We start from the raw sequence: 17,228 nt of genomic DNA, 5'->3' as shown, positions 1-17,228 counted from the left end.
ATAACCATGTTGTGTTAATCATGTTATATTGATGAGGTAGATGAGCTACCATCCAATATTATTTCATTGCATGTGTCCTTCTGACGGTAGTTTGGACAAAAGTGTGGACTTGAAGAGGCTGAGTTGATGGAGGGGTTGACCTCTAATTAACAGATCACAAATTCATTCGGGAGCAAAGCTAGTGGAGAACCGAGTGAGGCGCTGAGTGGGCTATTGAGTTGGTTGATCAAGGAGTTAAGCTACCACTTGACCACTGGGCTAGAGTGGAGAGCTCATGTGATTGACCAGAAGGTCGAGTCAGAGATCGACGACCACTGAGCTAGAAGGGGGAGCTCAGGCTTAGAGTGAGGGGTCTCGAGCCGAGCTAGATGATGAGTTGAACTAGTTGTGGAGTGGGTGATCACCAAACTGAGCCAGTTGACCTTGAGATGAGGCCTTACCTTTTTCTATCGTTGTCAATTAGGTCAGATCTCGACTTTCTTGACCTATGCGTACTGACCCATAACAATCAATAAATATTTTTAATTATCATCAATTAAATATTTTTACAATATTTTCCTATGATAATTTTTTATTAATCAACTAACTTAAATAACTTTATCACTTTTTTTTTTTTTTACAACTTGATTCTAATGGACTCAATGTATCTTAATTGACTCAGATTTTATTGTTGAAAACTTCATCTCGTAGAATAAGTATTTAGTCAACTCAAAAGCATTTTGATCGGCTCAACCATTCAACTAAAGCAATTTCAATCGACTCAAATTAAATCATAATATTTTTATAATTACAAGTATATCAAGTACAATTGACTATCATATCAATAGCCCATTGTAGAGTTTAGACGATCAAAAAAATCTTTAATTAATGATTGAATATACTCGTTTATGAGTTTATTTATTAACTTCAATTTAAAATATTCATAGTTGGTTGAATAAAAAAAATCCTATAATCACACTTATACTTCCTGATGAATCTTCTTTAGAAATGTGCATTTATCTTTGATGATGCTAAAATAAGAATAAATCCAAGATGCTACAACTGTTTCAGGGACACGACGTTGGCGGTAACGGTTTGAACGAGACATGAGTTGACGCTCGCGCCATCTTTAATTAATCGAGCGGAGGGAGCGCACTCCCACCAGTTGCTTCCACAACACGCCACTCCGCTCTCTCCTCCAGCCTGTCACGAATAATCGAGAGCCCGCCAAACGTTTATTCTCTTTCCTTTCCTTTTCCACCATCTCGCTGTACCCGCTCCACTTAATCCCCGCCGTCCCCAAAAACCGCGCCCAAAGTCATATGATCCGTTAAATGTTCCTTGGCGCCAAAATTGAATTTCCCACGGAGTCTTCCGCAGCAAGATTCCCCAATCCCAAACCCTAATTCCATTTTATTTATTTATACCCGACCAACAGCAGCGACAGGCAACAGCGGCGTTCTTTCCCGTACGCCTTCCAATCGTTCGACGGAATTCCCACACGAGCAAGGGATTTGAGGATGTACGTGGTGAAGCGGGACGGGCGCCACGAGGCCGTCCACTTCGACAAGATCACGGCGCGGCTGAAGAAGCTTAGCTACGGGCTCAGCCAGGAGCACTGCGACCCCGTGCTGGTCGCTCAGAAGGTCTGCGCCGGCGTCTACAAGGGAGTCACCACCAGCCAGCTCGACGAGCTCGCTGCCGAGACTGCTGCTGCCATGACCGCCAACCACCCTGACTACGCCTCGGTACTCCCCGTCCTATCCGATGCTTTCTGATCGGTGTCTATCATATTCGTTTGGTTGTGAGATTTCATTGATTTTTCTTTCTTTTGTAGCTTGCCGCGAGGATTGCTGTTTCTAATTTGCACAAGAACACGAAGAAGTCGTTCTCCTAAACGTTAGTGCTTTGACACTCTCAATTTGTTTGATTTATTTATTAAAAAAAAAACTGTTTTGTTACTGGTATGACTTTCTACATTGTGGTTATGGATTTAGGGTAAAGCTGATGCATACTCACTTCAACGAGAGATCTGGTCAGGAGGCCCCTTTGATTGCTGATGATGTATATGAGATAATCATGAATGTAAGCTTTGTGCTACCTGTTGCTTTACTTGCTCATATCTCCATTTTTTCCGTGATTTACCATTTCTTTACCACTTTTTGAATTTATCTTGAGCTCTGATGTGAGTTTGATATCAACTGTAATTTGAATTTGATCCTTTTTCTTCAAAGAAAGTGTTTTGTGAAGGTGCTTGGTTGTTTAATTCCTTGGACTGAAAATTTCAGAATGCTGCTCGCTTGGACAGTGAGATAATATATGATCGAGACTTTGATTATGATTACTTTGGCTTCAAAACTCTAGAGAGATCATATCTCTTGAAAGTCTCTGGAAAGGTAGTTGAGAGGCCACAACACATGCTAATGAGAGTTGCCGTTGGAATCCACAAAGATAACATTGAGTCTGCCATCAGAACATACCATTTGATGTCTCAGCGGTGGTTCACTCACGCTTCTCCCACTCTGTTTAATGCAGGCACACCTAGGCCTCAGGTATCAACTACAAGTTTTGGTAATTATTGGCTGAATTACATATGCTTGTTCGTGGTTTGCGTATTCAATCAATCTGTTTTGCCAGTTAAGTAGCTGCTTTCTGATATGCATGAAGGAAGATAGCATTGAAGGCATTTATGATACTCTTAAGGAGTGTGCAATAATAAGTAAATCAGCTGGAGGAATTGGTGTTTCTGTTCACAACATACGTGCAACTGGTAGTTATATCCGTGGAACAAATGGAGCATCCAATGGCATTGTTCCAATGCTGAGGGTGTTCAATGATACTGCTCGTTATGTTGATCAGGGGGGAGGCAAGAGAAAGGGTAATTTGGTTACTCTTTATTAACTACGATTTCATATGTCTAAATTCAAATCTGAATATGTGTTTCTTGATTTTAAATATGTTAGGTGCATTTGCTATATATTTGGAACCTTGGCATGCCGACATATATGAGTTCCTTGAGCTTAGAAAGAACCACGGGAAGGTATGCCTTCCTAAAATATTTACCATTTTTTCTGGAAAACTATTCAAATTGTTTGCTGTTGGTTTGGTTTCTTGTCCAGTTATAAAAGTGTCTTTAAATTTTCTATGTATCTTTCACTGCATATTTTTTTCATATGCACACATGATCTAGAAAATCCTCCCACCATAGATGTGGAACCTTTCATATGCTTATTTATGCTTGTCACTAAATTATTTTAATTTTTTTCTTTAACAAATCAACTTTATACTGTTGCTACTTTTTTATGTTAATTTATGGTGAGCCTGAGGAAATAGTTGGCTCATGAAAGACTTAGTGCAAGAGTTACAACTGGGAATCTAAGGTTCAATTTATGAGTTATTATTATTTTTAAGGAGTCAGCTTTTCATCCTTTAAAGTATCAGTCTCATATTGTCCTGATGAATTAGACACATATGCCTATTGTGTTGCAAGTAGTTAAATAAAACTGTCATCCCTTGCTTTCTGAAACAATGTTTTTTTTTTCTCTATATTCCTCAATTCTGCAGGAAGAGCATAGAGCTAGGGATCTATTTTATGCTTTGTGGATTCCTGATCTCTTCATGGAAAGAGTTCAGAGTAATGGCCAATGGTCTTTGTTTTGTCCTAATGAAGCCCCAGGACTTGCTGATTGTTGGGGTGCTGAATTTGAGAAACTCTACCTAAAATATGAGAGTGAGGTAAGTTTGTCTAGTAAGTTTCAAATTCTTGTATATTTGAATTAATATCTCAGATTGTTTCTTCCTATGAGTTTAGGGGAAGGCCAAGAAAGTCGTTGCAGCTCAGAACCTCTGGTTTGATGTCCTTAAATCTCAGATTGAAACTGGAACACCTTATATGCTTTTCAAGGTACTGACTTCAACTACAATTTACTAGCTCTTTTGTAAAAGAGATTCTAAATATTGTCTTTACCATATAGGATTCTTGCAATAGAAAAAGTAATCAACAAAATCTTGGCACTATTAAATCTTCCAATCTATGCACTGAGATCATTGAGTTCACCAGTCCTACTGAAACAGCCGTGTGCAACTTGGCATCTATTGCTTTACCACGATTTGTCAGGGAGAAGGTGTGTTATCATTGATCTTTGTTTATATTTTGTGTGAATAGCTACCAAGTTAGCTCTCTGATTTTGCTACTGACTTGCTGTTTTCTTTTTATGATTTCCATTCAGGGAGTTCCATTAGAGTCACATCCATCTAGGTTGGTCGGCAGCAGTGGCTCCTCAAATAGATACTTTGATTTTGAGAAGCTTGGAGAGGTAATACTTGATAGGCCTAATTCATGAAATACCGATTGGATCAACTTAAGATATTTTCTAACACAAATTTTTGCTTGATTTTATAGGTTACAGCAATAATAACAGCAAACCTCAACAAAATAATTGATGTGAACTACTATCCAGTTGAAACTGCAAGAAGATCAAACTTGCTACATAGACCAATAGGAATTGGTGTTCAGGGTTTGGCAGACGCTTTCATCTTACTCGGCATGCCTTTTGATTCTCCTGAGGTAGCTGCCAAAATGGAATCATTTCAACTATTATCTTTACTGCTATAGTAAAATTTTGTTTTTATAATCCACTTTGTCCACAGGCGCAGCAGCTTAACAAGGATATATTTGAAACCATGTACTATCACTCTCTGAAAGCTTCTTCTGAAATTGCCATTACCGATGGCCCTTATGAAACATACCAAGGAAGTCCTATTAGCAAGGTTTGAATCTGCTTATTTTTGTTATCAGTTTTTGGTACTAACTTTATCTCTAGGCTTCAGTACCTTATCAGCCAGCACTGCCCCCACATTTTTTCTCAAGTTATCACTGTGTCAATATTTCCTTTTTGTTTCACAGGGAATTATCCAACCTGACATGTGGAATGTTACACCTTCTGACCGATGGGATTGGACCGCACTTCGTGAGATGATAGCTAAGCATGGTGTCAGGAACTCACTTCTTATTGCTCCTATGCCTACTGCATCAACTAGCCAGATTCTTGGAAACAACGAGTGTTTCGAGCCATACACTTCCAACATTTATACTCGCAGAGTTTTAAGGTATGCCTTGTAATTTCGTTCTTCCATGAGTATTGTTCAGTATTTTATGACCAATTTACATATTCCAGTGGAGAATTTGTGGTGGTGAACAAGCATCTCCTACATGACTTGACTGAGATGGGTTTGTGGTCACCTACTCTCAAGAACAATATAATTCATGAGGATGGTTCTGTTGCTAAGATCCCTGAAGTTCCAGAAAATTTGAGAGCAATTTACAAGTGAGATCACTCGATCAAATCAGATTTTTTTCATTTTCTAAACTCTTTTTTCCTTATTGCTAATGAGGCATTCATGACACTAGAACTGTCTGGGAAATCAAGCAAAGGACTCTAGTTGATATGGCCATCGATCGTGGGTGCTATATTGATCAAAGCCAGAGCCTTAACATCCACATAGACCAGCCAAATTTCGGAAAGCTAACATCGTTGCACTTCTATGCTTGGTCCAAGGTCTGCCAACTTTTAATTCTTAGCTAGTAATCTTCAATTGGTTTATTGGTTATCTAGAAATGATACTTCTATCTTTTATCTCAAGTTTCATTGAAATCATGTTATTCATCCTTCCGAATGTAGGGTTTGAAAACAGGAATGTATTACCTGCGAACTCGCGCTGCGGCTGATGCAATCAAATTCACTGTAGATACTTCCTCACTTCAGGTTAATTTGAATTTTGGAATTGCTGTTTTACGATCCACAACACTCTATTTGTACGTTTGGTATTGATTTCAATATGTTGAATGCAGAAAACTACGGCAGTGGAGAACGGTGATGTAGAAGCCAAAATGGCACAAGTTGCCTGTTCCTTGGAGAACAGGGAAGAGTGTATGGCCTGTGGAAGTTAATCCCGTGTAATGTTTCCGTCGCACACCTCAAGGACTTGAAGAAAAGGATGTATCATCTGCTGATTAGAGCTCCTTCGGCCTCGCTTTAGGCTGTGTATCCAAAACGAATATGAAATCACCGTTGCATGATAATGTATTTGTGATTAGATTAAGCCAATGACTCTAATTTGCAGATATGGTTCTGCATCAGTGTGATAAAATGATTTTATTAAGTCGCCGTTAACATCTCGATAAAGAATGTTTGCGGATGTGAATGACAATTCATACTCTTCATGTCAAATAATAAGCGTTGCTAGCTAGTATCTTATAATCTATGGCAAATAAAAAAAAATCCTTGCCTTGTCGCAATGAGCATTGTTTGTCGTTGGAATTTTATCAAATTATGCTTCTTATAGTTATATTAGCTTTTGTCAATTGACAAGTTGGTTTATAAGTCAATTTGAATATGGCTTTTTTAAAATAGAAAGTAATTTTAAATTGCATGGTTAATGAACTTGTCATGTGAAACTTAAGATTAGTTTGTTTGTGTTTTTTAACATTTAAAATGATTGGGTTTAAATTTCACACAGGAATAGATACAAGAGTATATATAAGTCATATATATATATGTTCTTGGAAATAGATTTCAAATGAGGTGAAAAAGTGAAAAATAAAAAATAAAATTAATTAATTTGGAGATGGCCGTATCTAATATTGAAGATCAATTTTACAGGAATACATTAAAGATATATAGAACTAAACATGCAACATACACTCAGAGCACGCACGATCAATAATTCAATACAAACAAACGACGACGAGATCGAAAAAGCCACAACACATTTCAAACTACACATCGCGCTTAACCGATGAACTATACCCAGTGAGATCGTCGTAGTACTTGGACCACAACATAATTCCTCCGTACTTCTTCGAGCCCTTAATCTTCGGCAACACCTGCGACGTCAGATCGTCGACCGGGATGAAACCACTGCCGGCGGCCTCAGGGGCGGCCGGAAGGCCCAGGAAAACCTTGGTCGCCGGGATCGAAACCCACTGCTTCCATGCGCTGGCGAGATTGCTGGCGTCGCCGGAGCTGTATTGGCAAGGCGGGTTGTTGTAGAATTGAACCCAAACGAAGTCGAAGAGGCCGGTTTTGAGGGCGCCCCCGAGCGAGGCGTCGGGGAAGGGACACTGAGGGGCGGCGCTCAGGTAGACACGCTTCCCCTGGTTGCTATAGTTCTTGAGATATCTACGATTTCGTAAGAAAACACGAATAAAGATTGAAATTTGATAATTCAAATCGATCATGGACACGAATACAGATTGAGCTTTTAAAAAACATTTTTAAAAAATTGAATTTTTATGAGAGATTTGATTTGATACCTGGCGAGGAGATCCCAGTATTGGCTGCCGCCGCTCTCGATGTCGAAGTCGACGCCGTCCAGAACCGCCTCTCCGAGCGGCCGGGAGGAGGAGGAGGAGCCGCCCAAGAAGTTGTCCCAGATGTAGGCGGCGACTTCCCTGGCGTCGTCTGCGGAGGAGAGACCGTAGCTCCCGGCGCCGCCACCGATGGAGAGAAGTACCTTGACGCCGAGGCGCTGACACTTGGTGACGTCGGCGCTGAGACCGGTGCAGCCGTGGGAAAAGGGATCACAGTGGCCGGCGAGATTGAGAGTGGGCGTCCGGCCGTTGCCGAAGGAGGATAGGAAGGCGAGGTTGACAAAGCGGTAGTTGCCGGAGGCGCAGGTGGCGGCGAGGGTGCCCTCGTTGCCGTTCTGGCCCCAGTAGATGGCGATGCTGCCGGCGTCCGACCTGGAGAGGGTGGCGACGAAGACGAAGACGCAGAAGAAGAGGAAATGTGTTGCCATGGCAAAGGAAAGCTTGATCAGCTAACAGAGTATGTGTTGCTGTGGATCCGATTGGTATATATATATATATATATATATGTATCGCGGCGGCAGTGGGCGTGGGTAGGAGAAGGTGCGGACGGGATCGCGTAGGGACGGTGCGCGGCTGATCAATTTTCTATATATATATATATATATATATACGGTTTTGATATGCCGCGCGACATATCCCGCGCAACCGTCCGCGACTCCTCTGACGTTCGCTGCTTCTCCGCTGCTGTTCACCGTCGTCCGACCACCAACGGCCGCCGGACCGGATGCGTTGGAAGGCCAACTCGCCGGCGCTCCGGCCGGACCCGGATTCCCGCCGGATTGTGGCCGGAATCCGGCCGAAATCCGGCCGAAATCCGGCCAGAAACGTGACAGAGCCTCTGTTGGGCGATTCCGGCCGAAATCGGCCGGATTCCGGCCGAAATCGGCCGGATTCCGGCCGAATCGCGGCCGGAGACCGGCCGCGGTCGACACGCCGGCGCCGGGCGCGTCGACCGCGGCCGGTCTCCGGCCGCGATTCGGCCGGAATCCGGCCGATTTCGGCCGGAATCGCCCAACAGGCGCTGTTGGCCGATTCCGGCGGAAATCGGCCGGAATCCGGCCGAATCACGGCCGGAGACCGGCCGCGGTCGACGCGCCCGGCGCCGGCGCGTCGACCGCGGCCGGTCTCCGGCCGCGATTCGGCCGGATTCCGGCCGATTTCCGCCGGAATCGGCCAACAGCGCCTCTGTCGCGTTTCTGGCCGGATTCCGGCCGGATTCCGTCCACAATCCGGCCGGAATCCGATGCCAATGTGTGCGCCGTCGAGTTGTGATTCCAACGAGTCCGAAATTGCGGCCAACGGTGATCAGACGGCGACGAACGGCGACGATGAATGAGAGGAGGTCGGCTGTCGCGGAGGAGTCGCGCGGCGTTTGTCGCGCGGCATATCATTCCTCATATATATATATAGATTTGGATTATTGGTTGATGCCGTGGCGTGGAGGATGAATAGTATGAGAGATTAGAAGTGGAACTTGAGGTCACTTCACTTGGGGGTTGGATTTGGTTAAACGGCGACGCCGTTTCATGGATGTAAAGAAAGATTTAGCTGCATGATTGATTTTTTAGAACAGGGAATTAATCTATTTTTAGGAATGATCTATTTGATATGGTATTGCTTCTTTTTGTTGGAGGGGATATTTTGATATGAAACAAAAAAAAAATATTAGAGACATTTCTAATAATGAAACAATAATTACTAGGGCAGAAAAAAAAACCTTTCTTTTGGTTGGTAAAAAGATGATTCTGAAGCAACGGAACATCTTGAAAACACAGTACAACTTCAGGAGCTAAAACAAAATTTGCCTTTTTCTTGAAAAAAAAAATTCATTGAATTAACTTCTTAAATGAATGGTTTTTATAATAAGAGGTAATTATAAGAAATGTAAGAGAAGATTACAAAAACGAAGGTTAGTTACCTGATTTCTGGAATGAAATGCTGCAAGGAGTCGAGTTAATTTAAAATCGTCATTGGATGGGAATAAGGTGCATTTGTTCTGTTTTGCAGTCAAAAACGTCTTCATTTAAATAAATAAATAAAAAGTATATCAGCTGAGAGATCTATTCATCAACTCAAAATGGAGAAGAAATGCACAACATTTTATTTTCATCTTCAAAAATCATAAAAGGCTAATGCCAAGAACAACAAAGCAAGCACACGAGTTATGCCTTCCACCATGGAAACATGATGAATAGAAAGCCAACATTTTTATTTTTTTTGGGGGTATCAATGGGACCCAGTATCAGGTCTTTTAGAAAGCAAACAAGTTAAGTAGAAATGGAGCTTTTGGACTAAAGTAGGCCAATCCCTTCGATCAATTTAGACCAAGAAATGGAGGCCAAACATTTAATTCTATTAGTAAAGGGTACTACCCGCTCGAACCGAATTTTGGGCTGGTTCAGCAGGAAAAATTGGGAACCGGATCAGTTTCTAAAATCACTGGTAGAAGTCCTGAGTACAAAAGAGTTATTCCATGGAAAACTGTGTTGACTACACACCTGTTGATCAGTTGCAAATTTCTATGAAGACGCCATGGAATTTGAAGTCCAAAACTTTGTTGAAGACACCACCTGTTGATTGCTTAATCTATCGCAATGATGAAGAAGCCAACCGAAACATACATGAGGAAAACAGGATACAAAGCCAAAGCTTTTCTTCTTGGATTAACAGCTGCGCTCATGAAGGGATATGCTGCCCATGAGCTCCATGACAAAGTTATTGAGACCACAATTATTTTGATCATGATGTTATGTTTCAGCAGACAGATTAGAGCTCCGACATCCAAAGGAAAGAGACAGTAGCCGAGAAGACTCAAACTCTGAAAGAAGATGATTTGTCCACCCTGTTAGTAAACATGAAACAAATTAGTAAATGGTCGCAAAGCTTATGCCACAAATGATGTGGATGTGATACTGAGTTACTTACCAGAAGCAAAACATTCAGTGTCAGTATTACAGCACCAGCAGCAAGAACAGCAAATGCAACAGCAAAGACTTGGGACTATGATGAGAGAAAAAAAGGTAAACCCATGGGAAAATGGAATGCCATTTAAGAGAAATCATCTGCTAAGAGTTCAGTGCTTGATATATTTCTCTCAAATTTGAAATTACAAAAAAAATGTTATTTGGTAAACAAGGGTGGTATCTTTATGAGAATATATGCAAATTTCTTGGCTAACATGACTTTTAAAAAAATACTTGGAGGAAAAAAAAACATCAGATGCTGTATTTTCTGCTCAATGCAAGCAAAACCAGCAGTGACTCCTTCAATTGTCAACACCACCTAAATTAGTAGCAAGACAAGAGTACTTAGTGCAGTCTTGATAGCATCTGCCAACCAATATTTGTCAGTTTCTACCAATTACGGACCTAAAGTCTTACTGGTGACTAGTTCTAAAAGGTCATGCTTGTAAATCTAAATGGCAGTTAGATAATACAACGATTTTAAGCTTTAACATATGCTTTCATATTGATCCTGCATTGCAACTGCACTTGCTGAATAAATGTTACAGAATGCTGGTGATTCAAAGGGATTCTTTGAAGTTTAACATAGAAAACAACCTATCTTATTGCAACTAATTTATTATTAGACTGCTGGAAGTTGAAAGCCACCAACAACTAAACTAAGCTTATGAATAAAGAAAGTATCCAAAATGCTAAAAATCCTTGTTACATATTGCACAGTAAGGCTTGCCAAGCAACGAGATATATGACAAACCTGACTTTTTACATGAATACCACTACTATTCATAAAAAATGGAAATCATTATATTCTTTCTTATATTTTGTGAAACTATGCTACTGCTTTTCAGCTTTGTTGATACTGATGGGTCAAGCAAATCCTAGCATTGTTCGATTGAACTAATCAAATGAAACAAGCTGTTTATCAAAGTCATATGAATACATTTTACGTCTCAGAATATACTAGTTCCTCAACTTCCTGGTTCAAATAGGTACTTATCCACTGCGTTCAGAACTTAACAATAGAAAAGAACCAAATTTTTATAGAAGGGTGAGGATTTCTTAGCTCATGTCAGTGCACAAAAAGTTTGAGCAATCTTTTTTTATTTCCTGCACTGAATAATTTTCTAGGAACAATGTGTTCCGCAATGAAGATGAGAACAATGCATTCTACATCAAATGAAAACATTTAGGTCATTAAGTTACCAGTTTGTTTCAGAGGGAATTAAATTTTGCCAGTGGACTCCATTGCCTAGATACTTAAACTCTAAGATCTATCAACACCATTTGACATTGATTATTCATATTGTTCCAATCAAAAGAAAGTAAGCATCCAACATCTTCCATATGACAATGTTCAATTGAAAGAGGGACCTCATCAATTAGTCTCAAAAGGGATACAAAGATCCATCGTTTTTTACCTTCTTCACGGACGCCGACCAAGAGAGCACAAGCCCGAGGAAGATAATGAAGAAGAATGGCCCCCAAAGATCCCAATCCCTCAGCGCCTTTCCCGGATCCTCTCTGAAAGGGTTGGGGAATACCACCAGCTTCAGATTGCTCACGATCCGCGTCAGATCCCGCTTCACCGTGTCCCATACGGGCTCCGTGAGGGTGTCAGGCGGCGACCCGAACCCCTCGGAGGAGAAACCCCCGCCCGATCGGGAAACAGTGGAGGGGGAGGGGAGCGGCGGAGGCGGAGGAGGCGAGGAGAACATGGAGGAGGGCACCTTCTGGTAGGGGGGAGGTGGATGGGGGCCAGAGGGGATGAAGGAGTGGGAGACGGGGATGGAGGCGCGGGGAGGGCTAGGCGGTCGGGCAGGGAGGACGGTGGCGGAGAGGGAACCGGAGTTGATGAGGTCCTCGATCTCGTCGATGTCGGACTGGGCGGAAGAGTGGTGGAGGGGTATGGTATCGCCGTGCGTCATCGTCGCTGGGAGAAGCCGGCGATCGCCGATTCGATGAAGACGCAGAGAGAGAGAGAGAGAGAGAGAATTTGACGGGGAATTGGTATTTATAGACAACGAAGTCACGAGACGAGGAGGTGGTTTGCCACTAGAGCAATTTTCATTCAGCATCCCCATTGTTCATTGTAGCGCTAACGGCTGTCCACCAGATAAACCGAATTAAAATAATTAAGTTAAATTAATTAAATTATTAAAACAGCTATTTAAATTTCATTTGATTATTTGAAATTTTTATATCTTTAAATTTATTTGATTTATTAATGAATTTATACTATAAATTCTTTATTAATTTATAAGTTTAATAAAAAAAATTATTAATGAATATAATTTATAAATTTTATTTATGAATATTATTGATAATTTATTATTTTTATTCACAATCTTATATTTTATGTCGTACTCTTTCATTTAACCATAGGTCCAACCAAAATAGAATGAAAATTTCACAATCATTAGATTCAAATATGTGTACCATTCCTTAAGATTTGTTGCTAACAATCATCAGATTCAAATATAATTTGTGTGTGAATAATATTGATATACATTGAAATGGTTTAAAATTTTAGAGAAACACTATCATTGTTTTCATATTCCATTTAGCCAATTCATTTGATCTTCTTGATCAAACGACCATGATCACCTATTTACCTTGTATAATCAACTCAACTCAACCAATTCATTTGGCACCGAAACTTATCAAACTCACTCAAACCACACTAGACATCACTAATTCAGGAGAGTGACTAACTTACCTAGCTAGTCTATTCAACTTAGCTCATCTTGTCAACTCAACATATCTAGCTGATGGATCAATCAGTCAGCTTGACTTAATCATTTCATTTAAATATGATACCTTAATAATTAATATTATGTTTAATAAAAGTAGAATTAAGTTTAGCCCCTCTTAAATCATGGAATGGATGGAATTGATTCGATCATCCATTAGAATAGAGGTAACCAATATCTATTCCTTTCCCTCCACCAAACACATCACGAACTGCACTTATTCTTTGGTATCTGAGGCACGTCCTTTACCAAGATCTCCAAGAAAAAGAACTGCACTTAACTTTCGTTCAAAAAGTTCCAATAGTTACTCGGATGAGGGTAAGTGTGCAAGAGCAAGACCTGGCAAATGAAATGATGGACTATTCAGCATCACCATTCTGCTGTATGCTCTCCACCCAACCTGCCATGTTTCTGCTTTTGCTTTACATCACCACAACTGCCAACTTGTTCGAGCAAATCTCTTCCCATCTCGCTTTATTTCAGATTCTGTAATACACAAAATCCATCCCCAGGCATATTACAACTCATAATGACTATAAACCATAACAAAAATAAATTCAAAACAAAATCTCACTAGAACCGATTTGGCAAACAATATCATGATCCCTGCAGACACATGATATGTGATATGTTCACGACAGTTAAACGCAGTAGGATCATGGTTCCATACCTAAAGCATTAATTCTCTTCTCCAATTCAACTTTGCTGTGACAGCATTTTCCAGGCATGAGAGTGTAAAGAAGGATAAAGGCAAACTTCTAAAGCAAACACTAATTGTCTTGCCATCATAGTAAAAGCAGTGAACTATAACGAAAGAAGTGATTGGGATGAGTAAAGCAATCAATTCAGGAATCACAAGGATGTACAGTCAACTGAACTCATATAAAATGAACAAGGAAGCTTGCAATAGATCATAATAACTTACCGACAGTGCAATTGCATTGTTGCACGAGTAGCTTGAGTACTATGATATGTATCTTTGATAACAAGAATATAATCTTCGCATGATATGAATACCTCTCCTTTGCAATTGGGACGTACAGCTAATATTTGATTACAGGAAGACAAGATGGAGATTTAATTTGTAAAAAAAAATAATGAAAATAGTACAAAGTTGCATATTGAAACATGTGTGACAGAGGAAATTTTTTTCCTGCAGTGTAGTAAACTGGGCACGGTAAGAGAGAAATATCCAAATGAGATCACCACGTGAAGTAGATTCCAACTTAATTACTAAGCAGCCAACATGTTCTCAATATAAATCCTTGTCCATAGATCAAAAACTCAAATGAGAGGATATATGTTGCTGTAGTAGCAGGTTGTAAATAAGAAAACGAGATCAAGGAACATATCTAAACTGCATACCAACTGAAATGAGAGGATATACTAAGTCAACAGCTTGAATATAAAAGAAATTGATCATCCAAACTGAATCAAGGTTCAGACATATTTGCTGATACAAAAAAGAGAACACATTAAAAATCTTCAATGGATTGTAAGTTAGTTGACTCAATGAGTTTAACATTACTTTAATTGACTATATAAACGGGAATGCACTGTGATTAAGACTTTTGTTCTTGCCTTAAATAGTAAAAATATCCCAATGCCTCCTCTCCAGTGTTCTTGACTAGATGCTAGAATCCCATAGTAACTATGATGTTACCTGGATGAGATGCTATAAACCTTTAAAAGGTTCACAAGAAGATTAACTATCAAAACGGTCACGAAGGGTGGAATAACTAGTGCAACTGTGTACATTCAGCTTCCATTGACATTTTGTAATCAAAGAACAACATAATGAGCTTCATTCACCTCAATGTATGACTTTCATGAGTAAATATGTTTTTTACGACTTCCATAAGCAATGGCATTCAAAATTATGAAGTGGTCTAATGAAACTAGTATTATAAGCATAACAGAATCACCAAATAAAACTAGGTAAAGAACAAGAAACTGGACATTTTTGTTTGAGAACAATAACCAAGAAATAAAAATACAATATACATCAAGACAAAGGGAGGGAGGGTTCTTACGTTTTTCAACATTATAAAGATTCTGCACATGAGAAGATCAAAACATAGCACAGCGCAGACCGCATCAGCAAAGCAAATTAACACCCTTTTTCCTACACGACTGGTAATCAATAGTGGATACAAGAAAATTACCTGCTTCATATAACAACTAACCAAAGAGGGCATTTGTATCACATTTTCTTGTCTATCTCCCCATCTTCCCACAAGTAGCCTCCCGTTACCAAATTGCAAACAAGCCAAAATTATGTATTGTCAAAAGCTGCAATTTTGGCATTCCGAGCATACAGTACACTGAATTAAACCAGATTCATTCAGAATGTTGAGACCTGCTCAAGCAATCGAGACCTTCCGTTCGGCTACTGACGATCCTAAGGAAAATGTCACGCACCTGGCGCTCGAGTGGGTCTAAACCTTCCTTCAAGGCATTGCAGACTTCCAACAGCCCTTCCACGCCCTGCCGCAGCTGCGTCTCCTTCTCCTCCGTCAACGGAAACTCCACTGGGTCTAACAGTTCCACCAACTGGCGGCTGCACTTCTCCATCTGTAGGATCTCCTTTAGCAACCCGCAGGAGTTCTTGCGGTCCTTCTTCTTGGATTCCTCAAATATCTTCTCGTGGAGTGCCGTGATCGATGCGGCCCATGGGAAGTTCTTGGGGAGAGAGAAATGAGTCTGGAGGCCACGGTCCTGGCAAGGGATCGCAGCCACGAGAGCCCACATCACAAAGAAGAGGACCGAGCTCATGACGAACACAGGAACGGCCAGGCCGTTGGTGGTAGCAACTTCATTGCCCCGTGGCACGTTAAGGTTGTTTCCGATCGCCTGGAGTTGTCTGGCGGCAGGACCACGAGCGAGAGACGCTCCAGGAGAGGGAACGATAGTGCCCTGAGGAAGAGGCGGATCCTGCGCTGCCGACACGGCGATGTTGTCTCGTCTCCTTGCCGCCGCGGCCAAAGGAACGGTTGCGGAGGTTCAAGATGCACGGAGACTCCTTCTCATCGAGCAAAAGGATGGTGAGATCGTTCAGCGCCTTACAGGCGCGGCGGATCTGGCCCTCGCCGAGCGGCCGGCCGCCTCCGGAACCGCGGAGAGCGGAGATGGCGATCTCCATGTGCTGTCTCCACTGGCGCATCTTGTCGACGCCATCGCGGATAGCATTGCAGACGTCGAGCGCCTTGACCGAGCGTTCGAAGAAGTCAGAGAGGAAGCGGTCGAGGGGAGGACGGGAGAGCTGCGCCTTCCGACCGTCCCTGCAGCTGAAGAGGATCCCCTGGAACTCCTCCTGGCAGACGAGGAACCCATCGAGCAACTTGCGGAGCCAGGGAAGGGAAAGCAGCTCATCCCCGAAGGAGGAGGCAAGGTCGAGGAAGATGCCGGCGACGCGCTTCTGAAACGCTTCGATTTCGGCGTCGTACGATCCACCGAGTGGATCGCGGTGGTGGCCGCCGTCGACGGAGTGGACCTGCTCGCGGCGAAGGCTGAGAATGGAGCGACCAAACGAGGCGAAGGGAGCGGAGTCCTGGTAGTCCATCTCTGGCATGATCACATCACTGGTCGGAAAACTCGGAATTGGAAGGGAGTCCGGAAACGGCGGAACTGGGAGAGGGCGAAGGAAGGAAGGAAGGGGATGGGAAGGTTGAAATAAGACCAAAGAGGACTCTTCAGAGGCGACAGAAGCGAGTGGCACCTGCACGACCAAGACTGGTCCGCCGTGACCAAGTCGACCGGATTTACCAACGGAACCAAAGTCCCAATTTAAAATAATGAAAATCACAGGGGAAAAAAATTAAAAAGACACTTTTAAAAAATGTTAGAATATTTTATTATTTATTATTATTATTTTTTAAAAATATTATAATATCAATAGAATGTCTATTTCCAAAATGAAAAATAGAATATGGTACCTTTTAAAAATAAAATACCATTTTAAATAAGGAGTTTTTTTTTTTTATAAATTGTTATTAAAAGAAAATAAACGAATCGAGATTTCTTATTGCAGGAATTTAGGTCAGAAACAGACAGAGGCAAGGAAATGCATTCATTCACGTGGAAGTGGGTTGCTGGAGAACAAAATATGGACTGAATGATGAATGTGACAGCGGAAATGATGGTGCAGGATTATACATCATGCCC

The 17,228-nt window shown here is 41.5% G+C and overlaps 3 protein-coding genes and 1 pseudogene across 4 annotated transcripts; 1 reads left to right on the top strand and 3 right to left on the bottom strand.

Annotated features, from left to right (window-relative positions):
- The first annotated feature begins 1,285 nt into the window (after positions 1-1,285).
- LOC141816050 (ribonucleoside-diphosphate reductase large subunit-like) lies at positions 1,286-6,260 on the top strand. Its single transcript, XM_074703881.1, has 17 exons — positions 1,286-1,727; positions 1,817-1,878; positions 1,977-2,064; positions 2,268-2,531; positions 2,617-2,857; positions 2,943-3,019; positions 3,544-3,714; positions 3,791-3,883; positions 3,954-4,103; positions 4,209-4,295; positions 4,382-4,546; positions 4,630-4,749; positions 4,886-5,088; positions 5,157-5,306; positions 5,390-5,537; positions 5,661-5,744; positions 5,831-6,260. Exons 3-17 carry the CDS (start codon positions 1,987-1,989, stop codon positions 5,927-5,929), a joined length of 2,130 nt encoding a protein of 709 aa, XP_074559982.1. The 5' UTR covers positions 1,286-1,727; positions 1,817-1,878; positions 1,977-1,986; the 3' UTR covers positions 5,930-6,260.
- Positions 6,261-6,757: 497 nt separating this feature from the next.
- LOC141816052 (acidic endochitinase-like) lies at positions 6,758-7,818 on the bottom strand. Its single transcript, XM_074703882.1, has 2 exons — positions 7,295-7,818; positions 6,758-7,160 (listed from the first exon to the last, which is right to left on the bottom strand). The coding sequence occupies exons 1-2, from the start codon at positions 7,777-7,779 to the stop codon at positions 6,758-6,760; spliced, it is 888 nt and encodes a 295-aa protein (XP_074559983.1). The 5' UTR covers positions 7,780-7,818.
- A 1,785-nt stretch (positions 7,819-9,603) lies between these two features.
- LOC141816053 (protein YIP4b-like) lies at positions 9,604-12,239 on the bottom strand. 2 transcript variants are annotated; one of them, XM_074703883.1, is made up of 3 exons: positions 11,733-12,239; positions 10,277-10,351; positions 9,604-10,193 (listed from the first exon to the last, which is right to left on the bottom strand). In XM_074703883.1, the coding sequence occupies exons 1-3, from the start codon at positions 12,237-12,239 to the stop codon at positions 9,933-9,935; spliced, it is 843 nt and encodes a 280-aa protein (XP_074559984.1). In that variant the 3' UTR covers positions 9,604-9,932. The 2 variants fall into 2 exon arrangements, with proteins under 2 accessions (XP_074559984.1, XP_074559985.1); XM_074703884.1 differs by lacking the exon at positions 10,277-10,351.
- Positions 12,240-15,215: 2,976 nt separating this feature from the next.
- On the bottom strand, positions 15,216-16,781 carry LOC141816067 (protein BYPASS1-LIKE-like; annotated as a pseudogene).
- Between the last annotated feature and the right edge of the window lie 447 nt (positions 16,782-17,228).

Source organism: Curcuma longa, unplaced genomic scaffold, assembly GCF_044706935.1.
Source record: "Curcuma longa cultivar G26 ecotype Majalengka, Jawa Barat unplaced genomic scaffold, ITB_CL_G26_1.1 contig_14126, whole genome shotgun sequence".
Lineage (NCBI taxonomy): Eukaryota > Viridiplantae > Streptophyta > Magnoliopsida > Zingiberales > Zingiberaceae > Curcuma > Curcuma longa.
Note: the sequence above shows the minus strand (reverse complement) of the source record. Positions and strands in the feature narration are given on the sequence as shown.